This window comes from Scomber japonicus, chromosome 3 (assembly GCF_027409825.1).
Source record: "Scomber japonicus isolate fScoJap1 chromosome 3, fScoJap1.pri, whole genome shotgun sequence".
NCBI classification, from domain to species: Eukaryota; Metazoa; Chordata; class Actinopteri; order Scombriformes; family Scombridae; genus Scomber; species Scomber japonicus.
The window spans coordinates 32521756-32547590 of NC_070580.1; the positions used below are offsets into that span (position 1 = coordinate 32521756).

The 25835-nt window shown below is 41.4% G+C and overlaps 1 protein-coding gene across 1 annotated transcript; it reads right to left on the bottom strand.

The window, feature by feature from the left end:
• LOC128355370 (microtubule-associated tyrosine carboxypeptidase 1-like) lies at window positions 1-25184 on the bottom strand. The gene is made up of 4 exons (XM_053315610.1): window positions 24452-25184; window positions 22278-22421; window positions 18632-18764; window positions 1-56 (listed from the first exon to the last, which is right to left on the bottom strand). Exons 1-4 carry the CDS (start codon window positions 25175-25177, stop codon window positions 1-3), a joined length of 1059 nt encoding a protein of 352 aa, XP_053171585.1. The 5' UTR covers window positions 25178-25184.
• Window positions 25185-25835: the final 651 nt, after the last annotated feature.

Here is a 25835-nt window from a genome sequence, read left to right on the forward strand (position 1 = left end):
TTAGGGCAGCGAGCGTGGAGGTTGATCGTTGCTGAGCTCCTGCAGAGGTGTGCACACTGAGATGTGAAAAAATCTGGAGTACAGAGAAATACAACTTCAAGGGAGGAGGTCAAACGAGTTGAAGGAGTGAACAGCCTTTTTGAGCCTCAGATGAAGAGAATGCTGAAAAATCTACGTTTCACGCTTTGTACTCGACAGTAGGGCTCGACTTGTGGGAGTAATTAGGACTGCAGCTTTTCTTTTGAAGTGAGCTCGAAGAAACAGTCGAGTAGAGAAGCTGCTGCTGCTTGTGAGGGCTGCGCAGCGATGGAGATATGAGGAGGAGTAAGGATGGGGGGGGGGGGGGGGGGGGAGTGAAGCTTGGAGGTGAGAGCTGGTTTCATGCAATCGTGTAATTTGCCCCCAAACGAATGCATTAAAAAAATAAGCTATATTGACTCTGGGCAGCAGGAGGTTTTCACAGATAAGTTACATCATGAAAGAATAGGATCGTAAGATATCAGAAGGTTATTAGGAATGCTCTGTGTTTTTGATCCAGACTGTGGAGCCCAAAGACTAACAATTAATTGTCCATCACCATAATTGATGATTTCTTTCTCTGTGGGGCGGCTGTGGCTCAGGAGGTTCGAATTGGCAGTTCGATTCCCGGCTCCACCAGTCCACATGTCCTTGGGCAAGATACTTAACCGTGAATTGCTCCCCATGGCTTCGCTGACGATGTGTGAATGTATGAATGTGTGTGAATGAGTGAATGTGACCTTTGAGTGGACAAAAAGACTAGAAAAGCGCTATTCTTCCACCTAAGGAACATTTCCAGACTCCGTCCTTCACTCTCTGACTCAGTCGCTGAGACTCTCATACATGCATCACCTCACGTCTGGACTATTGTAATGCCATCTTGTTTGGGGTCCCCAATAAAACGCTGGACAGGCTCCAACATGTCCAAAACTCAGCTGCCAGGGTTCTCACTCGAACTAAACCCTGGCAGCACATCACCCCCACACTCAAACAGCTGCACTGGCTGCCAATTAAGTTCTGTATCACTTTTAAACTTCTTCTCCTCACCTATAAATCTCTCCATGCCGTTGCACCCCAGTACTTAACAGACCTCCTCCATGTTTACCACCCTCCTGTCCATCCTCCGCACCAGAAGGCAAACCATTGGGAGCATGGCCTTCAGTGTGGTAGCTCCTACACTGTGGAACTTGCTCCCTCCTAACATTAGCCAAGGACCAACTCTGGGCTCTTTTAAATCATTGTTGAAATCATTGTTCCTGCAGGGTTTTGCCAGCTAAATATGTGTTTTGTCTGTGTGTCATTGTGAAGCGACCTTGGGTTTCATGAAAGGCGCTATACAAAATAAAGTTAAAGTTATTATTATGTACTGTAAGGGCAGTCCATTTACCATTCTCTCTCGATTGGTCGGTCAGCTTTTTCATTTTTAATTTCGTAGACATCATGACTGATTCATGCTTTAACACTGAGCTGCTATTAACTTTTTTCTTTAGTTTTTTTAATTGCTATGTTTAGTAGGGTTTTCATATTGTTGCTGTCATATATCATTATATTAACAGGTACTAAAGAAAGTGACCACAATAGTCCAATCCTTACTGCCCTCCACTGTTAGAATGGATTTAAAGATTTTACTGCATTGAATATTCAGGCTCCTTCCTATATTCGTGGAAGTGGAACTCCTTATGAGCCTGACCGCTGCCTGAGATCCTCCAGCAGGACCCAACTTATGGCTCCAAAATCTCAACATATCACTTTGAGGGAAGTGGGCCTTTGTTGTGGGACTCGCTGTCTGGAGATCCCAGGCAGGCAAACTCAGTGTCATCATTAAAATCTCTTCTTAAGGCTCACTTTTTGTTTCGTTTGGCTTTTTCTTAACTGATGGTATTTGTTGTGTTATTTAATGATGATATATCGTCCATATTTTTACCTTGGATCTTTTACTTCATCTGTTTTTTATTGTAAAGCACTTTGTAACTATGTTTTGAAAGATGTCATCTAAATAAAGTTCTTCTTATTACTTTTATTATCATATATTGATAATTTTCTGTTTATATTCAGGAAAAAAAACTTTTGAATATGTATTGGAAATGAATCCCAAACATTTGAGAGAGGTGAGCCAATCATATATATCAGCCACATCTGTGTTGGCAAGGAGGAAAGCTTTCAAGGTTTTTACGAAATTTCCTAAGAAGACGAAGAAGAAATAGAAGAAGGACAAAGATGACGTCCTGTTACACCTTCATCAAAGGAAAATCTTTAAGAGACGTACTTGGAGATATCCTTACTCACCCCCATCAGCTCTGATAAGCTTCCTTCCTCCCCTTTTGCCAGAGTAAAATTTTTTTGGGCTCTAACAGCTGCCAAGATGCCGGCGAGCCGTAAACAGAAGCCCAGCTTTACCGGCGTCCCTTTGGAAACCTGCGAATGATGTCACAGATGCTGCTTCCACGGACACAACTTATTATTTTGGAATGAGTCTCATGTTATTTGTTAGCTGAAAGTCTGCCATGTCTATGTTCTGAGTCCCCAGGATGCCTTCTCGCACAAATAGTAACTCTGGCGAGGTGAAAGCCAATATCCTGGGCTAAATTGGACAGAGACTGGGACAATGTCCAGGTCTGGAGGTGGTATCTGGTGGGGGAATAGGGAGAATATGAGGCTAATTTGCATGTAATGTTCCTAAATCCAATTTGTCTGTCTCATCTGCTTGTGGAAATAACGGGACACACAGATGACTAACGGTGACTGAAATCTGCCAGTTATATCTGAGGTTGTTCTGTCTTTCTTTGACGAGCAGTAACCAAAATCATTTTGTTCTTGGAAGATTATTATGAGGCGACGTTGACAAAAGCAGAGTGAAAATTGCAAGAGAAAATGGTGATAGACACGTGGGAGTTAATGCATGAAGGAGACCAAGTTATACTATATACTTATATACGACGAAGGATGAGTTCTTCAGAAGGATTGACCTTCAAAATAAGAGTTCTCTACTTCCCCTTTTGCCAGCCTGACTGTTGAGAGCCTCATCTAGTTATGAAAATGTATCAATCTTTGAAAATAATATAACAATAATAATAATAAGTTGAGTTACCATAAAGTTAAATTAATGTTAAATATAAAGCATCATATCTATTGTTAAAATTCACAGAATGAGCTTGATTTTATTATCATTAATGCAGTTAAGACAGTGGACGTGCATTAAAGTGTGCAAACTAAAGTGTTGAAGAATAAAATTTTATGGTCTGTAATGCTGGAAAGCTTTTAACATTTTTTTTATTATTATTTTTGATCATTTAAAAACGATAAGTATGGTTTTGCAAATCACATTTCTTTCCAGTCTATGCTCATACTGCTCACATCCAGCTTCAGCCTCTCTTACATACATTCATTTCCTCATAGATGATTGCACCAGAGAGTTGTGCTAACACATTTGACACTTTCATCTTTAGCCTCAGTGTCAGCTCTACTAGACTATTAAAATAGAGAAACTATTACTAGATTCTGGCTATAATTATTATTTTTTTTCTTATCAACAAATCCCATAAAAAGACTAAAACCAACAATGAAAAAATAAATCTGTGCCAAAGTGCTCCATTGTTATACAAAAACTATTAAAAACACATCATTAAGCCACACTGGTGCATGTTCATTCATTATCATAAATACACACACTGTAGCTTTGACTCAATCCCACATATGTTATGCTACCAGAAGATTCCCCAGAGTTCCCAGTGTTCCCATGTCTGTCTCCGTCTGTGTTAATGTTTTGTTTGTGCATGTGTGTGTGTGTGTGTGTGTGTGTGTGTGTGTTGGCTCAGGTGTGATTCCCCCTTCCTCGTTCTCTTGGCTCCCGCCTTTCCTCATCCCTCACACCTGTCTGCAGTCGGCTCATCACCTCTCCCAGTCTGCTAAACCATGCCTCTCATCAGTTCATCAGCTTCTATACCCCAGCTCTTCCCAGATTGTTATTTCAACCACAGGGGTAGCAAAGATGATTTAATATATTCCTACTTATTCAGTTTCCTTGTGTCTCGCGTGCTAAATTGTTTCCCTGGTGTCCCAGGATCGTTACTTGGCTGCCCGTCCTCCTGCTTGTCCGTCTGCCCGTCAACCACTTCGAAGCCTTCAGGATATCCCTGCCTGTCCCTCATTCCTTCCCGCTCTCTCTTCTCCAGCCACAAGCCAATATTTCCTTCCTCATTCCCTGCCACCAGCCTCTCACCCAGATCCTCCTCTATCATAAAAAAAACTATTTTCTTACCACACATTTCTCTCTGTGTCCTGCTGCTGGAAATAGTCACTACATCACTAAATTTAGATTAATCTGCAGCTGAAAATAGTGCACAGTGTGCACCTGTTTTAACCTTTGTGTCGTCCTCCCGGGTCAAATTGACCCCATCTCTTTTGACTGTTCCTTCTTTCCTTCCTTCCTTTCCTTTCCTTTCCTTCCTCCCTCCTTCTCTCCTTCCTCCCTTCTTTCTTTCCTGTGTCCTTCTTTCCTTCCTCCCTCGCTCCTACCTTCCTTCCTTCCTTCCCTTCCTCCTTCCTTTCCTTTCCTTCCTCCCTCCCTTTTTTCCTCTGTCTCTCTTTCCCTTCCTCCCTCCCTCCTACCTTCATTCCTTCCCTCCTTTCCGTCCTCCTTCCCTCTCCCATCCATTCTTCCTTCCTTCCTCCCTTCCTTGTTTCCTTTCCTTCCTTCCCTCCTTTCCTTCCTTCTTCCCTCCTCCCTTCCTGACTCAAGGACAACAGGAGGGTTAATACAATTACTAAGCCTCTTTAGAGAATGAAAACTATATATCTCATTTACATTTAGATGTACTTCCTCAGTAGGAACTTGTGTGCTCATCAGTTAAATAAAACTAGATTTGGCTTAATTAGTCTCATTTTATATAATTTGTTGTTGGTGTTATTCTCATCTCCTTATTTTCTGTAAAGTAATATCAGGATGTTTCTTTGATCAGCTGCTTGTTGCTGCTCAGCATGCCGACCAGATTTCCTTGAAATCATTCAAGCAAATGGAAATAAATTACAGCGACACTTTGAGGCTGATCATGGCCAAACTGATCCCCAGGCTATGGATATGGTGGAAGGGACAGGGAGAGAGAGAGAGAGTGTGTGTGTGTGTGTGTGTGTGTGTGTGTGTGTGTGTGTGTGTGTGTGTGTGTGTGTGTGTGTGTGTGTGTGTGTGTGTGTGTCCGTCTGTCTGTCATTTGTCAGGAGTCTAGTTGGCACAACCAGCAGCCGCCCAGCGACAGGTGTGTCTGTTTAGTGCTTACACACACGCACACACTAATTAAAACCCTGGCTCAACGTCTACTTGGTTTAATCTGCTCCCTGGAAGCTTGCCGTGGCAGCCAGAGACTTCCAAGGTTGTCTGTGTGTCTGTGTGTGTGTGTCTGTGTGTGTGTGTGTGTGTGTGCACGGTGATCACTGATGTGTGCCAGTGTATATACAAATGTGTGTTTCCGCTTGTTTCTGCTGCCCTCTGGATAACATTTGTCACCAGTTTTGACAGTGTTTACAATAACGGAGCTCATTATTTACATTTTTTATGACAGATTTGATTAAGAAACACGACTTTACATTACTGATTTTTATCTTAATGTTTATTATTTATGCTAATTAATAATTACTGTCATATTATTAAATTGCAGGGGAACCCGGAGAGAAAAGGAAAAGGCTGTTTGTGATGCTGCAGACCAACCCGAGTCCCTCCAAGTCTTAACTAAAGAATCATAACATTTTAATTATCATAATTCAATTTTCTCCATGATTAATTTCCTTAAAAGCACACTGACAAATTCCTAATAAGTTCTGAATAATAAAATGTCTCTAAATACATCACTGTCAATTTCATTTCACTCAGGCAGGTTCAATGATATGAACATTCGTCTGTAAAACCGCTGCTGAAGTCTTTTTTTTAAATGACATGTTGATCCTTAATGAGAGAAAAGAGGACATGAAAGAAGAAGACAAAATGCAGGGGAAAGAATCAGGCAGCTGATAGAAGAAGAAAATGAAGGGAGAGGAAAAAGGATTGAAGATACGGTTGAAGTGGAACAAAGAAGAGAGGAAGAAAAGATTGGAAAAACAGGAAAGAGGACGCAAAGAAAATAAGATGGAAGAGGAGATCAAAAGAGACGAGACGAGAGGTGAGAAACAACAGATGAGTCAGGCAGGAGGAAGGAGGAGAGAAGTTTTTAATGTTCCTCGGATGATAGTCTTCCCTGGAAAATTTGAGAGAGAGAGAGAGAGAGAGAGAGCAAGAGAGAGAGAGGGAAGAGTAAGATTTATGAGTGAGAGGGAGCTCCTGATAACACAAACACATAAGCCAATTTGCCACACTGATAGCGGAGAGGGAATTCAATAAAAGCTCCTCACTTAAAATGTGAAGGATGGAGACATATTGGAGAAAAGAAGGGAACATGAAATGAAAGAGGGGGAGAGAAGAAACGAAAAAAAGGTTCAAAAGGGGAGACGATGGGGAGGAGAGGAAAGGATTGCAGCACAAACAACCAACCAAAGCAAAAAAAAACTGAATCACTTTGTGTGCTCTGAATCAACCTGACAGCAAACCTATATGTCAGCAAACAGAGCAAATCCGTCGCTTTGACTTTTTCAACATTTCGTGAACCCCTCCCACCTTTAATCTCTTTTTATTGGCTAAAGTCAACACGGTAAGGTCAGTCCAACTTCACCTGCCAATTCAATCCACTCTAAAATATGTTGGGAGACCCTGAAGGTTGCAAAAACACCTTCACAGCAACTCTCAGACATTGTAAAGTTGGATTCATCAAACATGAAATATCTGATTTTTTTTGACAACTTGAAGAAAGCATAACAGCATTAAGCATAAAGTTTTATATTATCATCACCTCTTGGGTTGATATGTTGAATTTAGGAAGCATCCAGCAGTTACATTATCATTCATTTGGAGTTGTGTTTCCATCAGGGTTATTATAGTTTTGAAATTTTCATGAGGTTATATTGGTATTTGGTTTTTCAGTTTAGTTTTAGTTGGTTTAAAAAGTGTTTTATTTTTCTTTTGAGGAATTGACCAGTTATAGTTTTTTAGTTTTAGATTTTCAGGTATTTGGAGGAAAGCCTTGACTTTTTAAAGAAGCTGAGGATAATAAAAAAAGATGATGCATGACACTAAATATGGTTTAGCAAGTCATTGTTGGTACCATATGTGTGCTAAGCCATTTTATTATTTTATCCTTGCACTTCATTAGAGATGCTCACTAATTATCACCTGGAGCTAAATCAAAAGCAAAACCTTAAATGGTCTCTGCAACAACGAAAACAAATGTATCTGCAAATGTTTAGTTTTAGTTCATTTAGCATTGTTCATTGTTTTTATGTCAGTTAATGAAATAAAAATGCTAATTTCAGTTTTAGTCTTAGCTACCTCTTAACTATACTCTCTCTCTAACTTAAGGCTGGTTTCTGCTTCTGCGTAGGAGCGACGCCGTTGCTAAGCAGTCGTTGTCCTTTCGAAGTTCTGTGTCGAGGGAAAGTGTTGCTACGGGGTGTGACTGTGTGTGTGTGTGACTGTGTGTGTGTGTGTGTGGTTTCAGAGGAGTCTCTATCTGTATCCTTGTTTATCTTCCGGTCACGGTAGCATGTAGCATTGCGCTATGTGCTCTGATAACAGAAAGCACATACCTTTTGTTCATTATTAATAAATAAAGCAACTGCCGGAGGAACTGACGCTTTGACCGGACCAATCACAGCCCTTGTGGTCCGCGTTGCCGTGACGCGTAGTTAGGATTTTTTGGAGGTGCACGTCAGGCTACGGCGTAGGGGTCCGTGTCAACGCAGAGGGCTACACGTAGTAGTCGGTCCGACGCAGAAGCATAAATCAGCCTTTAAGCAGATAAATGCTGCACTGCGTTCACAAGCTAATTGCTAACTGTGTCTATTTTCCATTTGGTGGTGAGCAGGAAGTGTACAATGAGTTGTTAGAGCTTTTTCTCTGAAAACAGCTTCCTGCTCTCAGTGTTAAAACGACACTATGAGAGCGCTGAGAGTGAACCAGAACAGTAAAACACAATACGCTGAGACTCACTATGAAGCTCAGTAAAGCTGAAGGGCAGCTGCTGTCATATTAGTTATTGTCATTAAAGACATTGTTGTTATAGAAAATATTCATTAGAGCTGCTTAAATCTTGTTTTTATGTTATTTTTACACCAACTCACTCAGGGGATTAAGACTCACTCAGATATTCACTTTAAATTGTTAAAGTTTGCAGTTGAATTCATATAACAGTAACTGATTAATCATCTCCACATCTCAGAACAATTACATTCAACAGACAGTAATTATCTTTAATCTATACACCACTAGAAACAAGAAGTACGTTTCCTCCTGAGTACAGTCTGATGTTGGTATTCAGTGCAGCAAAATCAAAAATCAAAAATCCATAATTATACCAATGTTCATCATCAAGACTTTAAGAAGACTCACTCCATACTAAGCAGGTCAACATATTGTTCTTATTGCTTTCTTTCCAATCTTTCTAACCCTAAACAGCACAGTATCGCCCTCTATGTGATGACCAGGCAAGCACAAGATAATGCTATATTTTATTCTTATTTAACCTTTATTTAACCCATTAAGATTGAGGATCAAGCTGAGGGGGCAGCAGCAGCACACGACGTAATATAAATCACAAGATATACAAAAACAACATGGACGAGAACTAAGCAGAGATAAAAAAAAAAGTACTCAAGATAAAATATTACAACATATAAAGGTGCAGATGTTTGGTGATAAAACAGACAACACTGTCCAATGGTTTCACGTTCCTTTAGTAACAGTGGAGGATGAAATGATGTTCCTCTATAAGCACCGTTAAACCAATATGAATCTTAATAGTGTCCATTTCAGATTGTTTAAATAACAATTGTGCCGTATGAATCCTGTCCACTGGGATGCAGATAAAGATGTGCTAATGTGGTGTTTCCATGCTGACTGCACAGAATAGTATTGATTAGGACCGTTCTTTATCAATAAACCATATTTATTGGACACCACTCATCTGGCCACTGCAGGTCTGTTTAAAAGTATAGTCCCTGTTGTCCTTGAAGCCACAACTCAGATCAATTTTTACTGAATTTCTCCTTTTTTTTTAATCTACAGTGTTTTCCACAAAGTTTTTATTTTGTGTTCCCATCCACCCACTCAGAGGCTTGAAGGAACATTTCTGATTTATCTGCAAGGACCTTTTTTTTTTTAAATCTCTTTTCAATTATATAGATTTTAACAATATGTTTGAAAAAAGCCTAAAATACAACATTATTCAAGAAAGAAAGGAAACAATTGGTGCTGATGAGAAAACTACAGTAATTAAGCAAATTCAGATGTTATGCAAGAACTACAATACATTAAAACCATAGACTGTATAAAAGAAATGGACGTAACTTCCGTGACATCACCCATTGGTTTGTGGACTGCTGTTCGGAAGCTAATAGTTTCGAATCTAGGCAGCGCCATCTTGAACATTTCAGGTGCATGCTGGGAAAAATAAAAACACGGATTCTACTTGTATGGGCATGAGGCGGGGCCATGGGGGGAGCAGGGAGGTTGCTATGGTTGCGAGGGCTGGATCTCGAGGACATTGGTCAATCAACCTGTCAATCAGGACGTAGCCACGCCCTAATGCATACCCTGCATTATCGTCAAATATGAAATCAGGGAGGCCAAAATTTCACAAATGAACATCATACTGCATTGAAGAAGGCTTTAAACTAGCGATTGAGACCATAAACACATTTTGAAAACGTTTACTGAGGTTAGAAATCAAGTGAGAAGTTGGTGAATTCTCCATTGACTTGTATAGAGACGGTCGCCCCCTGGTGGCCTTTTGATAGAATGCAGTTCTAAGTTACCTCCGCGTTGGCCTCATTTCAGAGGACCGGAACTCCCCGCCTGATTAAAAACACAAATAATTGTTTAATTATCAGAAACACTGGATCATGTGTTACCAAAGTCTGGCTGAGCTGCATTATAAACGTCGGACGTGCAATAGTCAAAATGCTGCTGAGTTTCTATTTACGTTTTTTCTTTATTTGTTTTCCATGAGGACGAGTACGAAACAGCCTGAGGAGACCATGTGGGACAAAAAGAGAGTTAATGAAGGCAAAGCAGAGGAGGAGGAGGAGGAGAGAAGCTGGGGTGTTACATCGAGTCAGGAGAGGAGGACGAGGGATGTTCTGCGGGAGGAAGATGAGGAGGAAAGCAGCAGAATGGATTAAGGAGAGGATTTGGTGTGTGTGTGTGTGTGTGTGTGTGTGTGTGTGTGTGTGTGTGTGTGTGTGTGTGTGTGTGTGTGTGTGTGTGTGTGTGTGTGTGTGTGTGTGTGTGTGTGTGCTTGTGTGCAACCAAGAGAGAAAAAGAAAAGCTGTTTTCCATTGAGGTAAAGATTCACGCTGTGTTTCCAGGATCCTCATACTCTTTATTTTGTCTAGCTGAGCGGTTGTCACTAAAATCGCCCGTCAATCAAAAAACAAACCTGCTGTCAGGAGAACAAACATGTAGCGTCACTCTTATGCATTTTTTTACAGTTTGTGATCACTCTGAATATTTATTACCTGAATCACACATATGACATCAGAGCTGAGTGCAGAGTGTTTGAAGTGACCAGAAACATAACACACACATCACATTTGGTTACATGGTTGGGTTATCTTTTTAACAGGAAGGCAGCTGACAAGTGGACTGTAGCTGAATTGCTTTATGTGAGTGTTTAAAGCTAAGAAGAACATGAAAGAGGGCTGGAAAGATCGGACGAGAGACGGTAAAATCTCAAACAGAAGAAAACAGACTCTTCCTAGTTCTGCATTCAGCAGGAGCAGCTGTCAAAGAGAAGAGAAGAGAAGAGAAGAGCTGGAGCAGCAAATTATTTTGTTGAAGTGAAAAGTTTGATCGCCTCAAGTCACCTGACTGGAGGTAAAGGTAAAATATAAATAAATAGTGAGAGTACGCCTGAAACATTGTCTTTCTGTTTGAACTGTTGTAAAGCTTCATATCTGAACTTCATTAAAATAATAAATAATAGCTTTTGATGCTTTTTCTGTGGTCCTACATTTTCTTCCAGCTCATTGTTGAGGTTTTGAACTGTGTTGAGTTGGACTCTGTGTGAGAAGCCCCATGGAGTAAATCCTCAGTGGATGAATAATAATTAACCACCATGTCAGGTTATTGCAGTCAGAAAGATCAGTATAGATAACATGAATGATGAAAATCCAGCACTTACATCCTCAGTCCAATCTGTTATCAGACTAATGATCTACTTGAACTATATGCAATGCTCAATTTAATGAAGTTACTGCAGCTTTGTCCCATATCTGTCACTTCTTAGTTATGTTTGTGAATGTATGTTGTTGTTTGTACTTCTGTGAAGACTTGACCTGATTATTTCATGAGGACTTCAGGGGCTCTTACAACACAGATTTGCTTCACATAATTAAACTACAGAGAAATCAGATGCAGTGTTTCTTAAAAATTCATCATTATTTTGTCATGTGGTTTTGAATTATGTTTATGCTGGGAGAATCGACTTTAGCTAACATGGCGGCTAAAAGCATCTTACTAGAAATTCTTTGACTGAATTACACCTAAGTGTGATAAGTCATTATACTATAAGGTCTAAAGTTAGTTGTTCTGGTCTCATAAACAGCTACAGTGAGATGTTTCCTGTTATCTTTATGATATTTACTTGTGTGTCACACAGCTTTTATTCTTTGGATAATATAGATTACAAGGTCCATATATATTTTTATACATATTTAGAGTGGCTGGATACAGAATGCACAATTCTTTTAAAGGACAGGTTCACAGGTCAGGTGTCCATATGAACACTGAACAAGGTTTTCCTCAATGTAATCATTCCTTCTGTTCATACTGGCTATTGAAAGATCCTCTTCAAATGTGCTTTTAATGTAAGTGTAAAATCCAGAGTGTGTTCACTAGAGTGTGACCCTGTCGTCGTCACGGGTCAAATTGACCCCGTCTGTTTTAACTGTTCCTTCTTTCCTCCCTTCCCTCCTTCCTTCCGTCTGTCCTTCCTCCCTCCTTCTCTCTTTCTTTCCGTCCTTCCTCTTTTACTTCCTTCCTCCCTTCCTTCTTTCCTTCATCCTCCCTCCTGTCCTTCTTTCTTCCTTCCTCCTTTCATTCCTTCTTCCTTCCCTCCTTTCCTTCCTTCCTGCCTTCCATCCTTCCTCTCTTCCATCCTTCCTCCCTTCCTTCCTTGACTCGAGGACTCTTTATGTTTCCCTGTGGTGGAAGTATGGTAACAAAAAGAGGGACTTCAGTACTAAAAAGACTGAAACGTTAACAGATATCTACTTGATTTGACTCATTTGGACGGCTGAAGCTTCATATTAGCTTCAGATTAACTTTTATATACATTTTCGCACAGAAGGAGGACTGTGGATTTCGTCTCCCATCACTTACATTGCAAGTGCATTATGAAGGAATCGTCTAAAGGTCAGTATGAACAGGAGGAATGATTACAGCAGGAAAAATCTACTCCCATGTTGATTTGGGGAATTGACTGTTCTTATACATCAGACTTGAAATTATGACCCTGCTTTAAACCTTGTAGCCCCTTCCACACTATGCTCCTCCTAAAAGGATGGGATAAGAGACATTATCGATTGGTGAGTTCGACTGGTCTATTGAAGGTCACTCTGTCTATTTGAACGTCATTATAGTTGTTGCTAGGGAAGTAACTATATGGTAGCTATAGTGTTGCTCCTTTCTATTATGGAGACCCCTTGTCTGCATTTCTGTACAATTGTGCACCTGTTGCTCTCTCTCTGCCTCATCTCTCATCTCCAAAGGAAACAGTTTGTACATATGCTTTCGGGAACCTGAAGGTCTGCATGCTCTCCATTTATTTTCTACCAGTCTGTGCACAGTATGATTAAATGTACAATTTGCTGTCTACTTGTCCTGTAAAAATCATGTATCTCCAAAATGCCAACTTTTTAAGATAATCCAATTTTTTTCAAATGCCTTATTTACCCCAGAAATAGGAGTACTTCTAGTGAATCTAGTAATCTAAAAGACCCACATTTTGGAGACACTCTGTTTTCATTAGATAGCAACAAAGTGATACCAATAGTAAGTTACCCATTTGGGCAGATTGACCAGTATGATACTGATATACCAGACTGATGAGCTGCTTTAACTCCCAAATATTTGCACTGTGTGATTTTTAGGCATTTGTGGTGGATTTGTCCCATATCTGTTACTTCCAAGTTACAGTCTATTCTGCAGTCTGTGTGCATTGACTGGCTTTATTGTAGCGTACTGTACAGAGACCTTGGATGAAAAGAGTGAGTGTGTGCGAGGATGTAAACAGACGTCGGTAGGGCTGATTGTGTAACAACAACAAAAAAAACCCTACACTCTACTCTCTCTATGGAGTTTCTACTAACCCTGACTGTTCTTGTATTTCTATAACAAGTAGAGAAATTGATAAGCATTTAGGTTTAGGAGTAGATTCAGGAACCTAATTTTTGCTGAAGAGGTGACACTAGATTTTCTTTTTTAATTTAAAAAAAAAAAAATGTTTAATGTTATTTTAGTAACTGATAGTCTTTGTACTTACAGAATCTGTCTCTGTGTCCGCTGAGACCTTGAGGGGCAAGCTATGGTTTAGGAGCAGGCGGGGAGTTCCGGTCCTCTGAAATGAGGCCAACGCGGAAGTAACTTAGAACTGCATTCTATCAAAAGGCCACCAGGGGGCGACCGTTTTGGTGTCAAAAGGACTTCCGTCTCAATACAAGTCATTGTAGAAATGGAGAACTTCTCATTTGATTTCTAACCTCAGTAAACGTTTTCAAAATGTGTTTATGGTCTCAATCGCTAGTTTAAAGCCTTCTTCAATGCAGTATGATGTTCATTTGTGACATTTTGGCCTCCCTGATTTTATATTTGATGATAAAGCAGGGTATGCATTAGGGCGTGGCTACGTCGTGATTGACATGTTGATTGACCAATGTCCTCGAGATCCAGCCCTTGCAACCATAGCAACCTCCCACTCCGCCCATGGCCCCGCCTCATGCCCATATAAGTAGAATCTGTGTTTTTATTTTTCCCAGTATGCACTTGAAATTTTCAAGATGGCGCTGCCTAGATTTGAAACTATTGGCTTCCAAGCAGCAGTCCACAAACCAATGGGTGACGTCACAGATGTTACGTCCATTTCTGTTATACAGTCTATGTTTTGGAGGGAGAACAGGTGGTCCACTAGACTCTCAGCTCCTCCAGTCTGCATGTCGAAGTATCCTTGGTCAAGATACTGAACCGAAATTGCTCCCATTGTCTGCACAAATGGCGTGTGAATGTTAGCGGCCCCCTGTTGGGCAGGTTGGTACCCTGCATCAGTGTATTTATCATGATACAGGTTGATGGTCTACCTGCTGGGCATTTCTGCCTGACGCACCCCCACTGGTGTCTTTAATGCAGGTGTGCTCCTAACACACCAAAAACACCTTTCAGGGCCTAAGCGGGTCATCAGCTGGGGACCACCAGTCATAGATGTTTCGCTCCTTTAACCCCAGTACATCTCCTGGTGGCGGAGCAATGAATGAATGTGTGTGTGAATGGATGAATGTGACTTGTAGTGTACAAATGTGCTTTGAGTGGTCTCTGAGTGCTATTCAAGTACTGCCCATTTACCATTACCATTTACTTCAAAGTTGGCATGTGAGGGTAAAGGGGCACTCCACCAATTTAACATGTCAAAGTCAGTTTATCAGTCACAGTTGGTGCTACTCAGCCTATGAAGACAGGCAGACATGAATGTGGCCTGTGGCTTTGGAGAAAATTTGTGAATGGTAAATGGGCGGCATTTTTATAGCACCTTTCTTATTCTTCTAACCACTCAAAGCACTTTAAATGCCACATTCACCCATTCACACACACACACACACACACATCCATACGCTGATGGCAGACGGTGCCATGCAAAGTGCAAACCTTCACATCAGGAGGAGTTTCTCATTGTTCACACACGCACACCCACACACACACACATACACACACACTCTCTCTCCCACATGTCTGAAGAAGATAACTTACATGATGCTCCTGAAGACGACGCATTTTTAACTGGAAGCCTGTGTCATATGATAGGGAAATTAATATTCAGTGTTTTTGAAGTCTAATCAATAGGTACTAAAAAGTATTTTTATAAAAGAGTATTTTTTGGATCACATTTTAAACTCGTTTTTAGCCCATCACATCTCCCTCATATCCTATTGTCTCCTGTGGAAGATGGGTGTCATTTTTTCTCCCTAAGTATGACAATACATCCTGTTGTTTATAAAGGTGTATATGTACACCCCAGTGTATATGTACAGATTGTCACATTGTGGGCTACTGTACTTTGGGCCTGAAATGTGTGCAACCCACAAAAAATGAACAAGTTTATCTACTAATGGGGCACGGTGAGGCTTGCTTCTTTGAAATCTGCAAGACAGTACGCGCTGTCCATTGAGTACATTTGCCATAATGAATATGCAATATGGGGCGTTTTTAATCCAGTTTGCAAAATATGTTAATTTAGCACACGCATTGTGATTTACCAAACCTGAAGATAATTTTGCTGACGATAACTGCGTCTATAAATAGTACATTTTAAGGGCAGGTATTAACCGGCTGTTAGTGTGGTGAGGAGGAGACGGAGGCGCAATGACAGATACGCAGAGAACTGACCTTTTCCACCTGTGTTAATATTTTTGGAGTGGAATATTTTTGGTTTTACTAACAGCATCGACTTTGTCACAAATACTTTCCCATATGGTGAGTTTTCTGGTAATATTTGATTTGCTATAACTTCATATATTTGTTAACCTCTTCCACTAGAACCTCTAATTACATTTGCTCAAATTTTATTTTGCACTTGCAGGCTTTCTACTCGTCCAAACTCTCAATTAAAACACGCAAAACCCTCATTTAAATACTGCTGTGTGCACCCTGTTGCGCCTGTTGTCATTTATGCAGTTATTTTAGTAGATCACCCGCAAAACGCATGGTAACTAAACACAATTTAGTACCCTTTATTCAGGATCTTAGTAAGTCAGGCCCTTTGAGTGCTTGACAACTTCTGTCTGTTTGCTATTTGCATCAAATGACATAACAATCCCTACTATTAATGGTATACACTGTCTGAGGTGCATACTTTTTCTCTAAAGCCTTTGGCGATGGCTGTTGAGATTTTCACCGCCTTCACAAAAACTTAAAAGTGTAATTATTTAAAATATTATATTATATTGATCAACATGATTTATGCAGACACACAGGCTTGTTTAAGTATCAATAACCTGCATTTTAAAACTTAACCTCTGACTTTGACAACATGAACTGAATGGACAACAAGCTGCATCAGCTATCTCTTTGTTCCCAGCCTGGTCGTTGTTCAGAGGGCCTCCATGATACAAGCTGTGATTGCTTGGAGATTTATGATACACAAAGCTACCAAGCCTCCGGAGGCTGCTGTCATCTTGTTATATGCATCCAGTTTCTTTGTTGATCCAGTCCAGTGTGTCATGAAACCAATGTATTTTACATGAGCGTGAAAATGGGCCGAGGCAAAGACAGCGTTTAGTCTCCGTCCTCAGGGGAAATTCTGAAACGCTGCTCTGCTCTACATTTATATTCTACTCTGGAAGTCCAGGGGGCGATGAGACTGGACATAAACTGCTTACACACACACACACACACACACACACACACACACACAGCACTGCTTGGTGGTCCTCCCTTGCTCCCCCACTATCATTATTCTCATGCTTCTCCTTTATTAGAAAAATGAAATTGGGCTGGCACTGACAAATCCAGAATTGAGGCATTTTATTCTTAATTGAAACGTGATTGTTTATTGGAAGTTAAATGGGTTTTTTGGCTGATGGAAATTTTCACCAATCAATTATTTAGCTATCTAAATTTTCTTTCAATTTTGGGAGATTTTCTATTTTCCCCCCAACAGGAATGAAAATAATACAGTTTATAGTTTTAGCCTGTTAAGTGTTTTGTAGTGGAAGAACAAGCTTCTTCTTCTGGGCGGCAGGTCGGTAAACATATTTAGGAGATGCTCGGAAATATTCATGGCTGTTTCTTCTATACTTTCATGTTGTATAATGGAGAAAACAAATGTTCCTTCAAACAGGAGTGTTACGAAAATTCTCTCAAAGAGACACAGAGTCGCTGGAGTTACGAATGTTTATTTGTCTTGCAGCAAGGATACCCCTTTTCCACCAAAGCAGTTCTAGTGCTGGTGCTGGTTCACAGTCGGTTCAACTACGAACCAGCTGAGAACCAATTTGCTTTTCCACGGCTCGGTGGTTAAGGAGCCACGTCATTACGTCACCATATACCAACGCCAACTTCGAAGCAACAACAACGATGGCAGACTACACATTTGTACAGCTGTTGCTCCTGGCTCTACGAGGCTTCATTGGCATCCAAACATGTTAGATACGACGTATTTGTGCTGCTTGACAGGATTGAGATGGTTATGTTAGCCTTTGTTCACAACGTAAATCAGTCAAATGTTCGTAACGTAAGCGGTTCTTTCCTCTAGTCCAGCAAATACTTGGTGCCACTCTGGAACCGTTTTTTTCTGGCCCAGAGCCGGTTCTTTGTCTGTCGAAACAGGAAAACCGGTTCCAAATTAAGCCATAGCTCTTTTATAGTCTTAATACAGGAAGCTGTGACAGGCGTCCCTTTGATAATACAATGCTAATATCATTTATGACATACTATCAAGATGCAGTCATATGATATTAAATAACAGGAAACACCAGCTGGTCCTGTAACGAAAAGTACATTTCAGTACTTTCAGTCCTGATAAGCAGGAGTTCATATAGAGGACACACAGTTGCTTCATATACAGAGTACAGACTGTACTTTCTTAAGTGTAACTGACGTATCAAAGATAACGAGCAAGGACAATGTTCCTTCAAGATCACATTTTCTCTATATCATTGTACATGTCTTTTTTCTATATATGTTTTTATTATTTGGCCTCGGATTAAGATTTTCCACCAACGTGCGCTCTCGGGAATGTGATGCTTTTCAGCTGTAAACACATATATACACTATATTTCAACATTGTTGAAATATGGCGCGATCACGCACAGATCTCTAGATGTGCTTTGCAAGACCTTGCAGTATTTCAGTGATCACACGATATTTCAACAATGTTTACAACTTTAGCAGTTAGCAGCAGAGTAAAAGCCATCAGGTAAGTGTTATTTTAATTAACTCCTGGTGTACTTACAAACTTTCCAAAGCATCGATTTATGAGTAAAGACTCTATTTGTACTACTGTAGAAGTTTGATAACAATCCAGACATTATTAGTGGGGTCATTTACCAGATACACTGGTGGTCCCGTTAGCGCCTGTACTCCACTATTTTCCGACCAAATGAAAATAAATGGTTGAGGTGGGGTTTACATAGACCTCATGGTGCATATGACGCTAGGTCGAAATTACGCCGAACTATCGCTTTAAGACATACTTACAAATTGTGGACTTACTTATACATATGACATACTTATACTTATTACCGTAACTATATGAATATCTGCTCCCACCTATTTCATGTCTCAGCATCCCCTCCAGCCAGTGCTGTCGAGCTCCGGCCAGGTTGATGGTCAGAGTGGGACGACAGCTCTCCACCACCATGACGGCCTGAGACAGCAGCTCGTCAGACAGGCGCACCACGACCTGGACACACACACACACACACAGACACAGACACACACACACACACAGCAACGTCAGCATCATCAAGTTACGCTTCCTTTCTCTAGACTGCTGGAATGAATCTGAGCACAGGCGGAGAAGCTGTAACACATGACATGAAACACCAGTGCAAACATAAAGGAGATCATCATCATATTCATCAGTGTCAGTTTAAACAGACACTTCCTTCATCTTTGTATGAGTCCATTGTGTTTGTATTATTTGCACTAAAGCCATAATTACAGCGCAAACAAATGGATCAAATAACCGCTACTGTTCTCATTAATGGTTTTATAGCCGTCTCAGGTTTGTGTGTCAATATGTCCGATAGCTGAGAGTACAGAGGACTCGGAGGTGTGTTTTATAAACGTATGAATAACTTGCACACATCCTTTATTTGTGGACTCAGCATCAAATTTCTGTTTTTAATCCATTTTGAGAGAATATATTAGAGGATTATGGTAAAAATGTCTAAGTGGTGTAACCATACCAGACTGAATAACTTCTGGGATTAACGCAGTTCCCAAATAGGAAAAAATGATTTTCCTATTTTAGTACTTGTTGTAATTTAAGTATATTGGAAGTATTTAACTCTAGATTATATAGATTACCATTTGTTAAAATAGGAGGAGCACTCTAGTTCTGAGTGTGAGTGTGTGTGTGTGTGTCTGGGGTTTTTTTGGGTTGATATATTTATTTATTATTATTTGTATATGCATACTTGGGTACATTGATGTAAAGTGTGTATATATGTAATTACATGTTCATACAGCTGCTTCTATGTACAAACGACTATATGTCTAAAAATCTGTATTTCTGATGTAAAAAGTTAAATAACCATAATGGCTGCAATTTCTTATATTTATATTTCTTATGTCTCCATATGTTTTAGGTTTTGAACTCGTCTTCTTCAGCTGAAGGAGAAAAGTTTCTCTTGAGCTCACCTTAAAATCTCAGTCCAATTTAAAAAGCTTGATAAGAAAATAATAATTTTTGGACAAATGGATGAATTCTTTGAGCTCCAGTAATAAATGTGCTGATTCTCAACACTGCAGAACAGGAATGTTTTTTGTTTTGGCCTTTTCAGAGACCTGCAGAGAGGGGTTAGTCTCACACACATAGTCACAAAGACACACACACACACACACACACACACAGAGAGAGACACACACACACACACACACAGAGAGAGACACACAGAGAGAGAGAGAGGCACACACACAGAGAGAGAGAGACACACACACACAGAGAGAGAGAGACACACAGACACACACACACACACACACAGAGAGAGACACACACAGAGAGAGAGAGAGACACACACACAGAGAGAGAGAGACACACACACACAGAGAGAGAGAAAGAGAGACACACACACACACAGAGAAAGAGAGAGAGAGACACACACACACACAGAGAAAGAGAGAGAGAGAGACACACACACAGAGAGACAGACACACACACACAATAGACCACTCCCGTGTCTTTGTTGTTAGGGGGAGGAGACCCTTGTTTGCTTTCTACTGGAGCGTCGTGTCATGTGACGGCAGAGTCAACATCCTGCTGGCGCATTAACTAAAACTAACAGACCTGCAAACACTACGAGAGCCCGCTCCTCGTTCAGAAGAACCTGATTCTGTTTGAAGACCTGATTCCTGATGATTTGTTTATTTACTGGGAGGTGATGAAGTCTGTAGTAGTAAAGGCTCGTAACTCCCTAAATGTGTTTTTAAACTAAGACCTGAAGCAGACAGTTAAACAGGTTTAGTTCTTCAGGCTCGGTCGTTGTTTATGTCGGTGTAAAAACAAACTGGGTTAATGAGGGTTTCTTGTGTCTCCATGTGGTTTAGTTTAAATCTAAAGGGTTAAAACTAGTGCAGTCAAACGATTAATTTTTTTAATCGAGATTAATCGCAGAAAAATCTCTCTCGAGATTAATCGCAGAAAAATCTCTCTCGAGATTAATCTCTCTCTCGATTAATCGCAGATTAATCTCTCTCGAGATTAATCTCTCTCTCGATTAATCGCAGATTAATCTCTCTCTCGATTAATCGCAGATTAATCTCTCTCGAGATTAATCTCTCTCTCGATTAATCGCAGATTAATCTCTCTCTCGATTAATCGCAGATTAATCTCTCTCTCGATTAATCGCAGATTAATCTCTCTCTCGATTAATCTCTCTCGAGATTAATCTCTCTCGAGATTAATCGATTAATCGCAGATTAATCGAGATTAATCTCTCTCTCGATTAATCGCAGATTAATCTCTCTCTCGATTAATCGCAGATTAATCTCTCTCTCGATTAATCTCTCTCTCGATTAATCGCAGATTAATCTCTCTATCGATTAATCGCAGATTAATCTCTCTCGAGATTAATCTCTCTCTCGATTAATCGCAGATTAATCTCTCTATCGAGATTAATCTCTCTCTCGATTAATCGCAGATTAATCTCTCTCGAGATTAATCTCTCGATTAATCGCAGATTAATCTCTCTCGAGATTAATCTCTCTCTCGATTAATCGCAGATTAATCTCTCTCGAGATTAATCTCTCTCTCGATTAATCGCAGATTAATCTCTCTCGAGATTAATCTCTCTCTCGATTAATCGCAGATTACTCTCTCTCGATTAATCGCAGATTACTCTCTCGATTAATCGCAGATTTCTCTCTCTCTCTCTCTCTCTCTCTCTCTCTCTCTCTCTCTCTCTCTCTCTCTCTCTCTCTCTCTCTCTCTCTCTCTCTCTCTCTCTCTCTCTCTCTCTCTCTCTCTCTCTCTCTCTCTCTCTCTCTCTCTCTCTCTCTCTCTCTCTCTCTCTCTCTCTCTCTCTCTCTCTCTCTCTTAAAAATAAAGCTCAAAAAAAGAGGCGCAATCTCCTTCTTTTCAGGTAATGCTTAAATGAAAATATTTAGTTTTTGAAGCTGGACAAAAAAAAATTACCACAATCTGGACCCTTTTTCTGAACATGTGGGAGAAGAAACAACTTAAATCAGAGGTGTCAAACTCATCTTCATTCAAGGGCCACATACAACCCAATTTGATCTGATGTGGGTCGGATTAAAAAGAAGGAAGGAAGGAAGGAAGTAAATACAGATGGAAGGAAGGAAGAGAAGACAGGAAAGAAAGAAAGGAAAGATGGAAGGAAAGACAGACGGAAGGAAGAGACGACAGGAAGCAAAGCGGGCCGGATTAGACTCCTTGACGGGCCGCATGTTTGACACCCCCGACTTAAATCCTCCAGTAAAATAAAAGTGACATTAACGTCTTTTTGTACAACATCATCTAATAAGTGAATTGTTTCCTGTCTCACAATGAAGTAAAAAAATCTATTTTTATTTTGTTATTTTCATTTTTCTCCCTTACTAGGATGTGGTGAGGGGTTTTTTGGTATATGATGAAAAACTATAAATAAAAACCAAAAGCTTCCTCCCTCCCACTCTTCTCTTTTTACACACAGATTAAAGTCTGGATGATTATTCAGCTCCAGTCTGAGCTCACCTCTCCCACGCAGCCTTCCTTCTGCAGGTATTTACGCACGGCAGCCCAGACTTGACTTTTAGGGAGCACGTTGCCGCCCGTCACATCCTCGAAGTTCTCATAGGAGGCAAACTTCTTCAGGACGCACTCCATGATCCCGACCGCCTGCAAGAGGACAGAAACATCATCATCATCACCATCATTATCATCATCATCCCGACCGCCTGCAGCATGACAGAAACACCGCCATCATCACCATCATCACCATCTCAATCATCACCATCATCATCATCCCGACCGCCTGCAGGACGACAGAAACATCACCATCATCATCACCACCATCATCACCACCATCACTATCATCATCATCACCATCATCATCTCAATCATCACCATCATTACATCATCCCATCACCACCACCACCACCATCATCATCATCACCATCACCATCATCATCTCAATCATCACCATCACATCATCATCATCCCGACCGACTGCAGCATGACAGAAACACCACCATCACCATCATCATCTCAATCATCACCATCATCACTATCATCATCATCATCATCACCACCACCATCATCACACCATCATCACCACCATCATCATCTCAATCATCACCATCATTACATCATCCCATCATCATCACCACCACCACCATCATCACCATCACATCATCATCATCCCGACCGCCTGCAGCATGACAGAAACACCACCATCACCATCATCATCACCATCATCATCTCAATCATCACCATCATTACCATCATCACTATCATCATCATCATCATCCCGACTGCCTGCAGGACAACAGAAACATCACCACCATTATCATCGCCATCATCACCATCATCATCATCATCATCATCATCATCATCATCACCACCACCATCATCATCATCTCAATCATCACAACCAGCATCATCAGCATCATGATCATCACCACCATCACCATCCTCATCACCATCACCACCGTCATCATCATCATCTCAATCATCACCATTATTACCATCATTACCATCATCACCATCATCATCATCCCGACCGCCTGCAGGACGACAGAAACATCACCACCATCATCATCACCACCATCACTATCATCATCACCACCATCACTATCATCATCATCACCATCATCATCTCAATCATCACCATCATTACATCATCCCATCATCACCACCACCACCACCACCATCATCACCATCGCCACCACTATCACCATCATCACCATCACCATCATCATCTCAATCATCACCATCATCACCACCATCACCATCATCACACCATCATCACCATCATCTCAATCATCACCATCATTACATCATCATCATCATCCCGACCGCCTGCAGCATGACAGAAACACCACCATCACCATCATCACCATCATCATCATCATCACCACCATCATCACCACCATCATCATCATCATCACCACCACCACCACTATCATCATCTCAATCATCACCATCATTACCATCATCACTATCATCATCATCATCATCCCGACCGCCTGCAGGACGACAGAAACATCACCATCATTATCATCGCCATCATCATCACATCACCACCACCATCATTATCACCATCATCATCATCATTATCATCGCCATCACCATCATCATCATCATCATCATCACATCACCACCACCACCACCATCATCTCAATCATCACCATCATCACAACCAGCATCATCAGCATCATGATCATCACCATCATCACCACCATCACCATCCTCACCATCATCACTGTCATCATCATCATCATCTCAATCATCACCATTATTACAATCATTACCATCTTCACCATCATCATCCCGACCGCCTGCAGGACGACAGAAACATCGCCATCATCACCATCATCATCATCATCATCATCATCACCATCATCCCGACCGCCTACAGGACTACAGAAACATCACCATCATCACATCACCACCACCACACCATCGTCATCATCACAACCAGCATCATCAGCATCATGATCATCATCACCACCATCACCATCATCACCGTCGTCATCACCATCATCACCATCACCACCATCATCACCGTCGTCATCACCATCATGATCATCATCATCACTGTGACGGCCCTGGGCCTCCTTAGTAAAGGGGATAGTCACCACCATCACCATCATCACTGTCGTCATCACCAACATCATCATCACCATCGGTCTTTGATCTTGACGTACCTGTTCGAGGAAGAGTCCCGATCCCTCTCTGTACTTCTCCAGCACGCTCCTCGGCTCAGGCTGAGCGTACTCAAACTGCGGCTCGTACTTGTAGTCCGACTGGAAGAACGCCTGCTTCTCCTGCTCCAAGTTCAGAGGCCGCAGTGCGACCAGCAGACAGGGCCTGGCGGATCCGGGCATCGTCGTGCTCCCCGTCCCCTTAGCGATGTGCGGCAGGGACGTGGCCGGTCTCATTTGGCCCCTGCCGGCTCGGAGCCCCAGGGAGTAGTTGACGGAGCAGGTGCTCTCGCTGCGGCGCATCCAGCCGCCCGCTCCCAGGCTGGGGCTGGTAAGGCTGCGAGCCGGAGGCGAAGGGGCCGCCGAACCGCTGCGCCACGGAGGCTGCACGATCCGCCTGTCCGCCATCTGCTCCTGAGACCCCCGCAGGCGCTGGGGGGTCATCTCCAGGCTGAGAGGGCGGCGGAGGGGCGGTCTGGGTGTGGCGCCGCCTTTTAATGACGATGACCTCCTCTCTACTAGCTGGCCGCTGCTGTTGGTCTGGGCAGGAAGTCCGTTGTGGGACACTTTCTCTTTCTCTTTCTCCTTCTTGGCGACATTGCTCCTTCTGGCCGGCGGTCTGGGATTGGTGGCAGTGGTTTTGGGGACTCGGTTGCCCGGTTCCCTGCTGCTCCCGACGCTCTTACCCTCAACCTGATCCATGAAGACTTCTCCTGAGTCCAACACCATCACCACGCCTCAGACTGCAGCTAGCTCCGACCCCAACGCTGAGAACAGAGAAGAAAGATGAACGTAAACAACTCCAAGAGGGACACCAGAGACCATGATTTTTGTTTTTTTTACATTGTGTTTATTGAGGATTTTCGATAGTACAACAACATGAACACAATCCGAGTTTGAGTTAGCGCCTCCACGCTAAACACCCAGGTGCAGCCAAGCCAGCCTCAGCTCCACCAAAGGACCATTTTGGAGTGTGGGAGTCGCAGCAGAGCCGTGATTGATTCCCAGTTAAGACACTCTGGTAAGAAATGCTTTACATTATGGGCTTAAAACTGCCTTGAAATGTAAAATAACAGGATTTTAAACATGCAATTCAAAACGCGATTAACTATGGAAATTCTGCGATTAATCTCGATTAAAAAATAATAATTGTTTGACAGCCCTAATCACGATATTTTTAACCAAATACCTCAATATCAATATTGTGACAATATTGTAGAGATGACTATTGGTGCTTTCACAAAATATTTACACAATGAGATTTTTGATAAGTTATCATCAGTAATGTGGATATAATGACTAATTGGATAAAGGCAGATAATAAAACAGTGATTTTAAAGCTCAATATATCAAAATGTATTTATTATAAACCTTCAACCCAGATGGA